We start from the raw sequence: 15412 nt of genomic DNA, 5'->3' as shown, positions 1-15412 counted from the left end.
CATTATCATCATCACCATCTGCTTGACGTTATGGCGGCGGCGGTAGCCGAACTAGCGACCATTCGAGGTGAAAGAATCAAATCTGCCGTTTTTCTTAGCTATTAAGTGAGTTAGTTTTGCCGGCACCGTTGAAGATGGTGTTCTTAAGGTCCCATCACGTACGGTATTTTCAGCGCTGCCTTAAAGTACTCCCCTGTGCCTTCGCAACTTTGGACGATGTCAGGCGAGTTTTGCAAACCACACCTATCAACTTTCGCGGCACGATTCGTTTTCGTCATTTTTATTTTTTGCGGGGGATTTGGGGGGGGGGGGGGGGGGGTGAATTTGTATTGTATTTGCAGCTGACAGGTTCGTTTATATATATATATGTCCGACAACAAACGCTGCCGACTCAATGAGCGCAGTGATGGAGGCCGGGGATATCAACTTGACCAACTGATCCGCAGGTATCTGTGCTGTGTGGCCAACCCTTTCGATAATTTAAATGTCTGGAGACAATGTATCCCCCATCACCCCAACGTCCCCGGCAAGCTCAAAACAAAAAATCAAAGAAAAAGGCTGTCATTGAGTCAGAAATGAATTACTGAGATAGGTACCACTGCGGGTATATCTGTGGAGGTCGAGATGTGCGGAGCTTGAAATCAGTGCATCACTAGCCAACCATAGTGATGCACTGATTTCAAACCCCGAAATCTTCGTTCGTTACATTCTCGTTACATTCGGCACATTCTCGATTTTCAGAATGACGATAGCCTACTTCGCAGTCTCTGGGCTCGATCTACTCAACGCATTCGATGAAATCGAAGATCCCAACAGCATCATTGAATGGATTTACTCACTCCAAGTGCTGCCAGACAGCAAAGGTAGGCCGTCGCTTAAGGAAATTTCAATGGTCGCCGACAAAATGGGAATGGCCGGGAGGAGTTTCAGTCGTCCCCATCCAGCGTGAACTTCCTACCTTCGACAATGCTTTGGCAGAAGCATTGTTGAAGCACCGGGCTAGTATGGTGAAAGGCAGCAAGCATGTGCATGCGGGAGGTTGAGCGTTCAAAAGAGACAGTGGGCCGTTCTCCTTTTGTCAGTGACTACAGTGGCAAGTAACGCACAAACTTGGACAAGTGATGTCGAAATGGGGATCTAGGTCTAACTTTATCCTTGTCCATTATACACAAACTCATCTCTGTTACGTCACGGCACGGTGGTGGCGCGTCGGACGCACTTTCGGTCCGGGGCTGTGGGCGGAAGTGCCCATGTGAGACGTGTATTCCTGCGTTGTTTTGAAAGGAACCAGACAAAACCTTCCCTTGTCGAAATACTGCGACTGGGGCTGTACCAAAAGAGTCGAGAAAGGTTTGAAGGTCAGTTTTCACGTGCTCGGTTCGTCCGAGAACGTGGATATGTGCCCTAAAAAGGAAAAACCAGACGCCGTCGGACCACGATTGCTTGGGCGGGATGCATTTTGGGTTAAATTCACAGATACTTCTGACCATCAAATTTATTTGTGTTGTTCCAAAATGAACGCCGGAAAACCGTCAAATTGTACGGACCACCTGCGGACTACGTTCAGTGCGTCTTCAAGTTCAAACGGTCACCTTATCGTTCGAACTGTCGTCTGCTCTTTTAAACGTTTCTGCTTGTTGTCTGCTCTTTTAGAGGACACCGGCCCGTAGACCAAACGTGGGCCCGGTACTTGCAATACGAAGTAAGTGCAGGCCTCAAAAGACTTAAATTTGAAGGTTGGTAAGCAGGCTCGACGTAAACAGTAGATACAAGGAGATGTTGATCATTCTTATCAGTGGCCATCACCGACTTGTTATGCCTGATTCACTTGGTTAGATTCTGCTTGCGATTTTCAGTATCGAAGTCGACCATCTCAGCTACGGTTCATGCTCTTGCAGTCCAAGCGACGTCGCTACTGAAAATTGCGAGCGAAATCTCATCATGTGAATCAGGCTTTAGCGTACATTCTGCAGCGTCCACGCGGAATGAATCGCTGCATGTCAGATTATTCACGCAAAGTTTTGCGGAGTAACGAGCCTCGTTAATTTTGCTGACGCCGCTCAAGTAGTCAGACATTGTTAGGAGGACGTAGAATCAACAATTCCAATGCTAAAAAGAGTGCGGGGACTCACACCGACGCCGACAACATTGCATTTCAATGGTTTGTTTATGGGCGACGGCGAACTTCTTGCCCACACCCCCATCGCGCATGCGCGGCGCTGGTGGCGTTCGCTAAGGGCGCTCCGGTTTGTTTGTAAACATGAGTTGGTGTATTGTAGTGATTGGAGTGTCTTTGGGGGTGTCGAAGTGAGCCCGTGAACATATTCGTTCCAGGTACCAACGTTTACAGATGTGGCTTCCGGGGATCGCAAGCAAACGGCTGTTGCAGTGGAGACGGTGATTCTGTAAGCTGCCAGTTCCTCCCAAGAAAAAAAAAATGTTATTTCTAAAGAGTCTGCTTGGGGACACGCGTAAAAAAAATAAACTTTCCACAAAAAAGAAAAAAGAATTTAGAGCAGTAATGACGGTGCGAGATTTATTTTAAATTCTCAGGGACAGGGGGCAGGCTGTCGTCTGCGTGTTTCTCTCCTCTGTCCCTGTCTTTTTGTGCGCAACATTAACCATGTTTATTCAATACCAACTCGCCCAACTGACCACCTTACGAAACGAGCAGAATTGCGATAATTGCTCATGCACTCCGCTGAAATATGCCGATAACGTCAAATACTTGGGGATGCATATAAACAGACATTAAATGAGATATTCATGTTGAGCTAATTTGTAAAAAAACATTGCGGATTTAATGGCGTGGATGTATCACATACAAGGTCTGGTCCTTTAATCCATACTAAGAATGATATACAATTCACTGGGCAAGTCCACACTTCAATATAGAATGACAGCTTCTGGACACTGCCAAATATGCACAACTAAAAATAGAATCGGTCCTAAAACGGATAGCCAAAAATATGGGTTACCTAAGTGAAGAAACAAATCTGCAAAATTACATGCATGAAGACCTAGGAATGTTGCATTTTAGAGACCGGATGAAGCATGATATTGCTTTGTAAAGCATTTTTTTCAACAACAAACAAAGTGGCAAATGCAAAAGAAAGAAGGTTAAGACCAAATAGAAAATTATTAAACCATTTATTTATACCAAATATAGAGAAGAGAGGCCACAAGAAATTATTCTGTGCCCAAGATTTTTAATGAATTACCTGAAGAGCTACCCAAGATATAATCCCCAAAGTAAGAAAGCTGTCGAAAACATGGAGACTTGAACAGAGTAAAAAACAGCCCTAGAGAATTGGTTCGCTTCAGTAAGTTGAATTGTAGTTATAACGACATGACTTAAGTAATGCCAACATAATACATTACCGCTGTTTAATGAAATAGTGGAGTAGACTGGGTATACTTTTCTGTAGATAGAAACTCCATTTATTTTGCAATGGCACGCTCTGGTGCAAGTTTCATAATTCTCTAATAAAAATGCAGAGGCACCTGTCGCGTCCCACACACAAACCAGTATTGGCTTGCCTATGTGAGATTTACATTTGAACTGTATTTTAAGAAGCAAATAAAGATTGATTGATTGATTGAAACATAAAGAATTAATGTAAAACAGTGTATCTAAAAAATAAGAAAAAGATGTTTCATGGATTCTTTAAAGGTGTGTATCAAACTGTTTCACATCAAAATTTCGGTTCACATTGTTCTTGTTTGAGCCAGTTAATTTTCTTCAATTCTATTTTATTTGGACGAGAACAAGAAAAGCTAGTTTTGCTTTGGGAGAAGAACATAAATCCTTATTTTTCCACAAGTTTTTGACTTTTGCAGAAAAGAAGTGAAGTCCTACACAGTCTAGTAACTGTTTTCACTGTAAAAAAAATAGATCTTTTTCTTTTTTTTTTGATGGCAGACATTTTAAATAAATAGCACAGTTTCTTTGGGAGTTATGCAACTTCAAAGTTTCTCATGCAGTGTGTGGACTGGTGTGTCCACTTAATCAGTCAATGATGAAATACACTTTGTTCACACCTTTGGGGAAGTTGCGAGCTTATTTGTGTCAGATCTGCGGTGCTGTCGTTCGCATTCTTGACAGAACCTCTTGAAACCATCTAAAACCTTGACATGAGGAAAAGCTTAGTTGAGTGAAGAAACACAGTTGAACATTGTTTGTCAAAATTTGCTTTCTCTTAAAGGCCAACGACCAGATTCGAGATTCTGCAAGGCAGAAGATCCTCCTTACCATGGGGGAGGAGGAAATAGGCAAGGGTGTAGGGGGTAGAAGGGGGAGAGGAGGAAGAGAGGGAAAAGGGGAAAGCACGAACTGGTTGCCGGTCTTTAAGCACTGAGCAACCGACTGACGTCTCTCCTATTGTGTTGCAGGCTGGCACATCCCACGAGTTTGATAGCGGCCACATTGCCATGACCTACACTGCCCTGCTGACCCTCGTGATTCTCGGAGATGACCTGAGTAGGGTGAACAAGGTCGCACTCCTGCGGGCTCTCAAGGCCCTTCAGAAAAAGACTGGCAGGTTTGTCGGCCATCGCTGCGGCGCACTGCAAAGGTTCAGCAGCGACGTGCCACCATGCGTAAAAACGTCCCTAAACTTTGGATTATCACTAAGTGTGTTAACTATTGAAGGTAAAAAGTGTGTTACCCATAGAGATAAGGTTAATGTGTGGTTGTGTTTGTGGAGCTACCACCATGCATTACTGTTCCTTGTCTTATTATTTCATAGGCACAAACGGAAAGTAAAGGTTGTTTTACTTTGCTTGTGCGGCAAGAAAATCTGCAAATGCAGCACACACTTTGGCTGCCATCCACGGCATTTTTACGCACAAGTTATGTCGAAACTGAAAATTGCCAGCGAATCGCGGAATCATACTATAATATGAAGTCTAAGACATTAGTTTGCTCATGAGATCCGTTGATCTCTCATGAGCTAATGTACTTTTGTGCATATACAGTAAAACCTCGTTATAACAAAGTTGAAGGAGCGATCGTAATTATTTCGTTATAACCATTAGTTTGTTATAGCCAATGTCCATTTCTTCCCTATTAGCAAGCAAGGGGAATTATGATTGCTTTGTTATATCCATTAGTTTGTTATATCCCATTTTGTTATAACGAGGTTTTACTGTATTGATTCACTTTTACACAATCCCTTCATTTAACTCACTACAAAGGCACTTTAGCTGAATTGGATGAATAGGTGTCTACTCTTGGCATAATTGTCCAAATAATTTGTGCACTGTGATGAACAAGGCTAGTGGATCTGCTTTTCTGCAGAGACCAGACATGGTAATAGCACCAATGACGGAAGTGCTGCGCCATTTGCGCCAAATTGCGTCGTGAAGAAACGTCTGCTACATCTTGTGCCAAAGTGCCATTTTTGTTAAGAATTGTGCCACACCTGCACCAAAATAGGCAAAAATTTAAATTATTATTGGCTGACCCTAATAGGTGGAGAAGTGGAAGGAAAGGAAAATGGTACAAATATGTATTTCAGAGCGTCTTTACTCACCGTGTATTTCGTTTTATCTTACGTCAGGGTACATACAGTCAAAGGCTCGAACGCATACAACCACAAACGCATACTAAAAGCACAGGTCGCAGGACATTCGCTGCACTTGATTCGTTTAGTCGACGAAGAACCACACACAAAAAAGATGGACGAATGCCATGATGTCGCACTTTGACGCTGGTTAGTCCCATTGGCTCCTAGCAGCGGCTGCACTTTGAATTAAGGTGAAACAAAGTATTGAAATTGCTTGTTAACCGCGCCGGTCGGTTGATGCACTGGCGGATTGATTGCACACATCGTTTAAGTTTCCTTACAATGTCGACTATGTGAGGAGCTAAGAGCTGCGAGAAAGCATTGCCAAATTGTGGAATGGTGGCTACTGTGATGAGACAGAAGCAGGGTCTTGTACTCTCAAAGAGATCACTTAATTATCGTGTCTCCCACATGCCTCCATGCCGCCTCTCACCGGCGCACGCTTGTCGAGCTTTACCGCTTTGCACCGGAGTGCTAGGTGCAGCTGTTGACAGGGGTGAGTACCTGGGTTAGAACGATAGGCTGAGTAATTATGCTGAGGAATATTCCAGGTTTACTTTTCTTTTTGCCTTAGTGGTACGTTAATTTCAAATTTTAAAAATCTGCTCCGAGACAAAAAGAAAATGTGCATGCATTGTTCCTGCGCAGCTGTCGATCGAAAGAATGGCAAACTTTGCTTCACTCTGGTTCTAACGCTGCTAGGGAGCAGTGTCACTTACACGAGTGTAGGTTTTCATACCATTTGCGGGTAGTTGTTTTAGCAGTTCAAATAATAAGGTGTTGAGTTTGGTAAGTTCATAAAACTTGAGGGACACATTTTTGTTGACAGACGAGCTGGTTTTAGCAAGCATTATACTGAACTTGTATATACAGGCCAAATAAAACTATGGGCTGTAAAACTGCGAGGGAAGAGAATGTTTATCCGAACTGAAGTGCTGCGCTACGACTCATTTTTCATAAATTTTTTAGTACCCATTGTAGATGGAACTTTCTCTGACAAGAGCCTTATTTCTAAAAACAATGCTCCGTGTTCCTTTAGTGCCCTATCTATTCTTATTACAAAAGGTAATAAGTATTATGCTTCAGGATCAAAGAGGAGCCCTCAGTCATTATTAAAGATTAACTCATTTAGCGATGCAATCACTTTTTCATTTTCAAGTGATGTGCTAACAGATGTTGGCATCGGCTCCAAAAGGATCAGTGACCGCTCCAAACCAATGTTTTGTCTGCTACAGAACCTGCTACAAGAGGTCAAATGGCGCTTTCATCACTGTTACCGTGCGCAGCCAATCACAGCTGTGATTGACTGTGCGTAGTCGAAGCTGTGCATAGACAAGTGAACTTTGTTTATATAAGCAATGTGCAAGTTGTTTCACTAAATACAACAATAAATAAATTAATACAGATCGGTCTTCATCTAACTTGCACTGTCTTCGTCTGGTTGAATTCAAAGTCGACTTGGGTGCCGCCCTTTGTTGCAGCTTCTCGGCCTCGGTAAACGGAAGCGAGGATGACATGCGATTTGTGTACTGTGCATCTGCCATCTGCTACATGCTTCACGATTGGTCGGGGATGGATGCAGACGACACCCTGCGATTCATCCGCAACTGCTATGTGAGTTGATGGGACGGCACTTCTCTCTTTGGGGGAGAGAAGCTTAGACAGAATCGTGTGCTACCTTATAAATGTGTGTTTGTAATCGTTCAAACTGAAATATCAGATTCGGGAAATTGGTCCGTTTAGTTTTATGTAATCTGTCGCATAACTTACAACCAGAGTGCACGAGCAGATGTAAAGTTCTCGAAAGCAGTTAGGAGGAACCCAAGACAAGATATTGCTGGGAGTCCCAAGATGGTGGTCCTTGTTCTAATACAGTTTTTCTTTTTCCATTGACAGATGTCTTTTAGTGTGTTCAACAGGTACAGTATTAGAGTATGCAGATTTTTAGAAGGATGGTGAGTTGAACTAGTTGGTAAGCATTATACATGGTTAATGTCAACGAACAAAGTGAGGAAACTGTAGAAGAATACAGGAGACAGGAAGGACGCTGAACTCACAACTCAATATTTCATCCAGAAGAGAAGAAGAAAGAAGATGACATATGACCAACAGGCACGTGCTGATGGCACGAGAACTCTAGGGCGCGGGGCAATGGTTTTGGCGCATCAAAGTGTTTAAAAACAAAACTTCCTTTTCAGATAAAGTAACGGAAGGATGGCTCTTGCAGTGCTCCCCCAGACCTTGTATGATATACGCCTCGTAAATTTCTCTGGATAGTTTTTCCTTATATCGACCTATGATAGCGGTGCTGGCCAGATTAGGAGAGCAGGTACAGGAGTCATGTTCACATAACATTAATGACAGCTTTAAGGTTCAGATGGGGAGACTCCGGTCATCCGGGTTCTCATGGCAGGTGTTAAATCAGGTTGTGCGATCCTTGGTTAAAAAAGCAAAAAGGGGAAGAAGGTAGTACAGTCGACTCTCATTAATTCAAACTCGAGGGGGGCCGAAAATTTGTTTGAATAAAGCAAAGTTTGAATTATCAGGAGTTTCTTCCCATAGAGACGCATAGGATGGGACCTGCACGTTAGTTTGAATTATCCGAAAGTTTGAATTAAGAGATTTTCAATTAACGAGAGTCGACTGTAAGTGCAGTGTTGAGAAAAATGGGTGGTAGTTGTCCCATACCTGCACAAGGTATCGCACAACTTAAAAACAGGTCGCCCAAAAATATCAAGTTCCAGTTGTTCTCTCAGCCCTTCGAAAAATTGCCCAGATTTGTTCCAAGGTGCACTTAAATTTTGGAAAAAGTGTCTGCAATGAAATGTTAAAAGAAACACACTATGCAGTTTGTGCCCCGTACCTTGTGTGTTGTATACAGCATTCCCTTAACATGCGGTAGAACGTACATGGGACAGACAGGAAGAGGTATAAATGAAAGGCTACGTTAACATAACCTGTCTATGAGGTCGACGGTGGGGGGACACTTGCCTCTGCACAGTTAATCCTGTACCTGTTCTCCTAATCTGGCCAGCATTGCTATCATAGGTCGATATAAGGAAAAACTATCCAGAGAAATTTACGAGGCGTATATCATACAAGGTCTGGGGGAGCACTGCGTGAGCCATCCTTCTGTTATTTTATCTGAAAAGGAAGTTTTGTTTTTAAACGCTTTGATGTGCCAAAACCATTGCCCCGCACCGTAGACTTCTCGTGCCATGAGCACGTGCCGGTTGGTTATATGTCTTTTTCTTTCTTCTTCTCTTGTGCATGAAATATTCACTTCTGAGTTCAGCGTCTTTCCTTCTCCTGTATTCTGCTAGAATTTCCTCACTTTGTTCACTGACTTTAACAATGTGCAGATTTTATTTGGGACCCATCTAGGAAGACCGATTAGCTTAATATTTGAGCTATTCAAAGAAGATCTACCGGAGTAATATATTTTGACTATCACTAGCAGCAGGGAACTTGGATGATTTTCCTCTCCCTCATCATATTTTCTCAGTGTAACTTTCCGGTGAGATATACTTGGTGCAACAAGCGACTTCATGTTTGATGCAGGTCTTATCTTTATTTTTTCATTCTTGATCTCACTGAACTCCTCCATGAAAGAATGGACCAGAAGGGAAGAGAAATCTAAACCTCATCCATACTTATTTTTAGTATTTATTTTTTTTTTTGTCAGAAACTGGCACGAGTAATTGAGAGCTTGTACTTATTTCGTCCCTCATGAATGCAACAGGCTCATTCTGAGTGCTACTGTAAAATACGGAGCAACTGCCCATCCAAAAATTTGGAACTGGAAAAAGTGGGGAACGGGCGCATGTTAGGCTCAGGAGCAAGAATGCAGAAGGGGCACATGGTAGGGTGGGCTTCACCGTACAGCACTGGAGTGTCTGGAGAAGTGGCTGGACTAGGGAGAGCTGCTCGGTTAGCTAAGTAGGCCCAGAAGTCTGGGGTGTGTGCTTGGTACATCCTTTGCTTGGGTTTTAGACGTTTCAAAAGTAGTGGGCAGGCGCTTGCTGTGGCACGGGTGCATGCTCGGTATTTTATGACAGTTTTCTGAATTGTTTCATAATTCCTTCAAGTCTTTTTTTTTGCTTGGGTGAACAGCGTGTTGGTTTAAGTCATGGATGAAGAAAGAATAAAACAATTAAAACAGGGACAACACAACCACATCTTTCAACTAACAAGTTCTCTCCCCTACTCCTACTGGGTATAGTCGGCTGCTCGCTGTTGAAAGTTTACTCGTCTGTTGCTAGTTGAAAGATGTGTTGTGTTGTCCCTGTTTTAATTGTTTTATTCTTTCTTCATCCATGTCTTTTTTTTTTTGTGGTGCGGTAATTTTTTGAGCAGGCATCGTTTTCCACTTTTTCCCAGTGCTATGACGGTGGGATAGCTCCGTACCCCGGCCTTGAATCCCACGGTAAGTCAGTTTAGTTCTGGTGTACGCACATTTGGACAGCAGTACAGTAGTCTGCTACGGAATGTGACCAGTGTTTTCTCTGTGGAAGAGCACTTTGGCCAATGCAGTGCAATTACTTACCCGTGGTCTTGAACGTGCATACTGCATTGGTGATTATATTGCTAATACAGTTCCTGTTTGAATGGACACTGTCACGACTGGAGATTAAACTTGTGATCTACGAGATTAAACTTGTGATCTAAGAGTCCACAGTGCAAGCTTTCGCCCTGCATGGCACTAAGCTGAGGTGAATTAAAGCATTTTCGCCAATGCATAAATGATTTAACTTCTCCCAGGCTCAGTTTGCATAATCAGAACCTACTTTAGTGAAGTTATGCTTACTTTGAAACATGCTAGAGATTTTACCACCTTGTCTGAAGTTGCAAAATAACTTCTCTCTCGAGGGTTTTTCATTCTATGAATGTGTTATGGGCACACTAAAAACATTTGCATTTTTCTTTTAAATGCAGTTTTTTTTGTATTTTGTGAAGTGCGCTGCGACGCTTCTATGTATTTTCTTTTTTTAGAATTTCAGAGGAGCATTTTTCGATAGAATACAGCAAGCACAAAAAACTGAAGTGAAGCTTCTACGCTGTGAATGAAAGAGAAAATGTAATGTCACTGTGGCCTTTAATGCCTGTGAGAGTGTGTCGTCTTTTCTGCCGTCATCACACGCAGCGATAGCAAGAATTAGTTTGCAGCATTAAAAGTTTTTTTTATGGACCAGAGCATGGTTGGTAGTGTCCACAATATTTGTGCAACATGTCTCGAGTTAATAATAATAAAAATAGTAATGATAATAAATTTTTTTCAGGTTTCCTTCACATATCATCACATTCTATTCTTCCTCACAAAAGAACTATGCCAATCAAACTTACAAGTGTCGTTCAACGTCCTTTGAAAGCGAGCACCGTCGAAAGGGACGTTGTCCTTGCCTCCTTCCGCAGGAGGCTCCACATTCTGCGCGGTGGCGTCGCTGTCGCTGATGGGAAAGCTCGAGTCGACGCTGTCGGAGCGCCAGCTGAACCGGCTGAGCCGCTGGTGCCTCTTCCGACAGCAGTCGGGGTTCCAGGGCAGACCCAACAAGCCCATCGACACCTGTTACTCCTTCTGGGTGGGAGCAGCCCTCGAGGTACGGCAACACCGGGCCTCAGGTGGCGCAAGCTGCCACCCATCACAAAGTGCAGCCACCATCATGCGTTCGTCCATTCCCCATTGCAGCTGCTGGGAGCCTTCAAGTTTGTGGAGAGCGGGCGGAACCTCGAGTTTCTGGACTCGACACAGGACCAATTCGTCGGGGGCTTCAGCAAGTGGCCAGACAGCGATCCCGGTAAGTGTTGCGCGCCTCTTTTAGTCTTAAATTATTTACCGTCCTTCAAAATGTCTCATTGTTTTTTTCTGTTAGAATGCTCAGAAAGTTTGGTTCTGTCTTCTTCTTTTTCAGGAATGTTGGGCAAGTATTTTTGCTGAATGTAGCATTTAAACAGCAGGCAGCTTTTCTGTGCATTTGCCATTACGCTAGAGAAACAGTGGTGCAATTATGCGTGCTTTGTTTCTGTCATGGACGTTAGGCCACACCCACATTTTCATTTTTGTAACAAAACACAGAAAAACCGGGAGAGCAGTTTCGTTTCTTCATACTTTTGAAAGTTAACCTCTGAATAGCAAAGGTGTGAGTAGAGCAAAGCAAGTTGGAAGCGTCCGTCCATGCATTTCCTGCTAAATTTGGTGGGGAAAGTTGACGTCGCGTGACCTAAACGCCAATTCGATTTCCCCTCTAAATTTGGCGGGGAAATTAATGTCACGCTGGGTTAATGCAACTCACACGGCCAGCGTGACTGAGTTGCAGTTAATGTTGCAGTTAATGCGTTTTAGGACTTGGGAGATAAAGGTCACTGCCGATTTTCTTCATTGACAGATCCGATGCACACCTACATGGGGATAGCCGGCATGTCGCTGATGGGCGTCGAGGACTTGCTGCCACTTCACCCCGCCCTCAACCTGAGCCAAAGAGCACATGGGCACCTGCAGCAACTTCACAAAGCGTGGGATTCACACGCGGCCGCGACGGGGAACGAAGGCGAGGAGCGGACACTACACCAGGAGAACGACGTCGATCGCCGTAGCAAATTAACGTCGCACTGTGCCTACAGCTAACGTCGACGACTTTCTCGGAAACCGCGAAAGTCCTGCTCATGTACCGGGCGTCGGCCGCAGTTAGAGAGAAGCGCGTCTATTGCGTGGCACAAGTGAACATTGCAATCACGAAAGCTCGAACTGGGGTTGAACTTGTCCGATTCGGGGGCTGGGAGAGGTTTTCGGAAACTTTTGGCGAGGAAGTGCCGTTCGTTTTCCGGCGGCGGACGCTATTCGTCTTTGCGTATACTCGAGCTCAAGTGGTTGTCGTTTTTTGCATTTAGAACATTTCAGAGAATTTATTTTACCTTTTTAGTTAGGTGACATTGGGTTCCGACACTTGGGCCTCTTACCCATACTGCTGATGCCACGTTTTGAAGGGGGGCAGGGGGGGAGTTCGAGTGTTTGGCGACAGCTTTGTGGTATAAAAAAATGCAGTTGGCTTTTCTTGGCTGACGTTGTATAGTTTGTAATATCCTCGCCGACATGAGGAACAATGTGACGATGCATGCCATGTGCCATGTGCCAAAAGCTCCGTGAAATATGATGTTCTCTGAGGGTAAGATGCACGCTCGTAGTGCCGCTTTCTGCCACTGTTTTGCTTGTTAGCGGAAAAGTGAGTGTAATGGCCGGCGTTTGCTGTACACGACACGGATGCTAGGGGCATTACAGCAAATGTGTGTCTCGTCTGCAACCTGCTTCGTGTTTCACGGAGCATTTGGATGGTGGCACTGACAGTTTCGTGCGCCTCACGTCGCATTGCGTATTGTGTCGACCCAGTTTGTGCAGCGGATGCGGACTGCTACTGGTAACTGGTGCGAACATGTGAAACAGGGAGCGAGCGCGCTAGTGGCGGGTGCCAGATTCTGCGCCAGTTATAACACCAGCCCTGGGAAACTGTTCTTGGTAAACGTCTGTTTGCGACCCTGGTCAGCCCCGCGGGTCCTGGTGTATCTTAGGGTGGCGATATTGGACAGTTTTGTAACAGAATGTTTCTCTCGCTTCTTGGCCCTAGAGTGGCAACCCTCAGCCACTCGTTCTTCTCTCACTCTTTCCGGATCGGCGGAAGGGATGGAGGACTTCATCCGCCAGCTGGGAGGGGGAATATTGGACGATTGCAATTCCAAAGGGTGAAGAAAACTAAATGTGTGCAAACCAACTTTGAAAATCTAAAACAGAGAATAGTCGACCCTGCTAACTTGGCACGCATGGCTTGGTCTATTTAGCTTTGTGGAACAGCCAACATCAATAAAACAAATATGTTTTATTGCTCGACTTGCCTAACAGTTGAAAGCTTGGGGGACCCCGAGAAGGCCTTCAGGGACCCTTAAGGGCTCGCGGACCCCAATTTGAGAACCACTGCCCTAGAGCATGCTAAAGAGCGTCTTCCAGCTCAAGCTCTCAGCTTTGACCAGCTATTCGGCATCACATTACTTTGAAATTTTCCTGGGGTTCCATCCTCTCAGCGTTGGGCACTACAACTAGAGGCGCCCGACCAGAACAACATTAAGGCGTCCTATTTTGGAATAGGGTAATAGAATGACTTCAAAGTACTATGCAGTCCACTCAAAAGAAGTTACTACTTAGACACACATCTATGAGAAAACTAGCAAGCTTCTCTTACAAGGCCCACCATATCCGATGCCTGTTTATTTGTAATAGGGTAGTATTTGTATTACGGACACATTCTTGGCAACAGAGGAGTTTGCTGGTGCTACTTTGTTTTTCCGTACATTTCTCGTGTTGCGTATGGTCATTTTTGTCGTGGGTTTATGTAAGGCTTGGGCAACATCCAGTATTATGCGGCGGTTACGAGCCTGGAGCAGACCAACTGACAGCGTTGTTGACAAAGATTGTTGAATTTTATGCAAACAGTATGTTTATACGGTTGTTTTAAAGGTGGGTTTGCAGACTTTAAGGCTGGAAGCCACGAAGCAACACATTTTTGACTAACGTGGGAATTTGTTGCAATGTCGTCGTCATACTTGAAAATTCTTTGGCTAAAACATGTTTGCAGGTTTTTTGCGCGGTTAGCCCATTGTCTGTCCTGTGTTTTTGAAGTTAAATATATAAAAATGCTGGACAGATTTTATCTAATAATTGATAAATGCGCCCCCCCCCCCCCCCCCCGCCCCACTCAATCGCAATTTCTGGCAAACTTGCGGAGTTTGGGAGTTGTTGCATGTTGTCCCATCTCCTTTGGTATTTTCCCTGTAGTATGCAACAGCTCAGTTGGCATCCTACATGAATGCACATATATTTTTTTAGCGAGGACATATTTTGTGCACTAATTGAAAATGTTGTCATGAAGATGTCATGGTTTTCCAACCGGATGATGGCTTTGTAGATTTTTGTGACTGTCTGTGGTCGAATATCATTACCGAGTCTTCGGTGTGGTTCCGACAAACCTCAAGCGGGTATATGTTGCTACATGTTTGTGAAGTCGCTTGCGACAGGAAAACAAATGCAAATGAAAAAGCCTGCTTTGCAAATGATGAAGGCTAGGAAAATGAATGATGTAGTCACTGATCCATTTCAAAATGACTTTTTACAATTGAGCACACGTATGTGGAAAGGGAGGTATAGCATTATATCAAGGTGTAGTGGAAGATGTTAACGGTAAAAAACAGGCACCAAATTGCAAAGGACGAGATGAAGTACACACACAGAAGGGTGCTTTCAGCTTAGTGTGTGTACTTCATCTTCTCGCCCTTCGCTTTTTGGCGCCGTTTTTCCGACCGTTAACATGTGCCACTAGCTTGCCCAACTTTCCAGAGTATTCTAGTGGAAAGTTTTTATAATAACTTAAGCATCCATGAAAAGCAAATTTTGATATGTATAAAAAGCTATAATAAAGGCTCTTGTGTTGCTTGGATCGAAATGTTCACACTATATCCGGGAAACTAAACAAATGACCCCGGAAAAATGGTCCCAAGTGCAAAAAAGGAAAAATATGGCTCCTAAGTTCAGATGACAGGTAACGGGCAGCGGCGGGCCACGCCACTGCTTCGAGGGAGCGGAAGTTTGTTATAAAAACGAAACTGCCAATGTTTATCTAAACATTTTGTGCATTGTTTCAGATCATGCAGATAGCACAAAAAAAAAAAAAAAAAAAACAATCATCATTTTGTGGCATTTATTGCACAGAAATCTCGATTGTTCTGTTCCATGTATTCCAGATTGGTTATTCCTTATATTTTATTCAAATGCATTTCAATCTAAAAGTAAAATGATATTTTCCCTT

The 15412-nt window shown here is 43.8% G+C and overlaps 1 protein-coding gene across 1 annotated transcript; it reads left to right on the top strand.

The window, feature by feature from the left end:
* The first annotated feature begins 13 nt into the window (after positions 1-13).
* Positions 14-15043, top strand: LOC8029095 (geranylgeranyl transferase type-1 subunit beta). The gene is made up of 9 exons (XM_029994902.3): positions 14-223; positions 742-863; positions 2335-2405; positions 4393-4541; positions 7049-7181; positions 9948-9993; positions 10980-11164; positions 11254-11362; positions 11951-15043. Exons 1-9 carry the CDS (start codon positions 135-137, stop codon positions 12187-12189), a joined length of 1143 nt encoding a protein of 380 aa, XP_029850762.2. The 5' UTR covers positions 14-134; the 3' UTR covers positions 12190-15043.
* Positions 15044-15412: the final 369 nt, after the last annotated feature.

The sequence above is a fragment of the Ixodes scapularis genome, unplaced genomic scaffold, assembly GCF_016920785.2.
Source record: "Ixodes scapularis isolate PalLabHiFi unplaced genomic scaffold, ASM1692078v2 PGA_scaffold11__112_contigs__length_91849675, whole genome shotgun sequence".
Taxonomy (NCBI): Eukaryota; Metazoa; Arthropoda; class Arachnida; order Ixodida; family Ixodidae; genus Ixodes; species Ixodes scapularis.
The sequence above is the reverse complement of the archived record's forward strand: the minus strand, read 5'-3'. Positions and strand labels throughout refer to the sequence as shown.

Excerpts from the sequence above, each read along its gene's own strand:
- LOC8029095 (XM_029994902.3), top strand. The coding sequence starts at position 135 with ATGGTGTTCTTAAGGTCCCATCACGTACGGTATTTTCAGCGCTGCCTT. Across the intron at positions 864-2,334 it reads AGTGCTGCCAGACAGCAAAG|GTACCAACGTTTACAGATGT; the intron begins GTAGGCCGTCGC and ends TATTCGTTCCAG. Across the intron at positions 2,406-4,392 it reads GCAGTGGAGACGGTGATTCT|GCTGGCACATCCCACGAGTT; the intron begins GTAAGCTGCCAG and ends ATTGTGTTGCAG.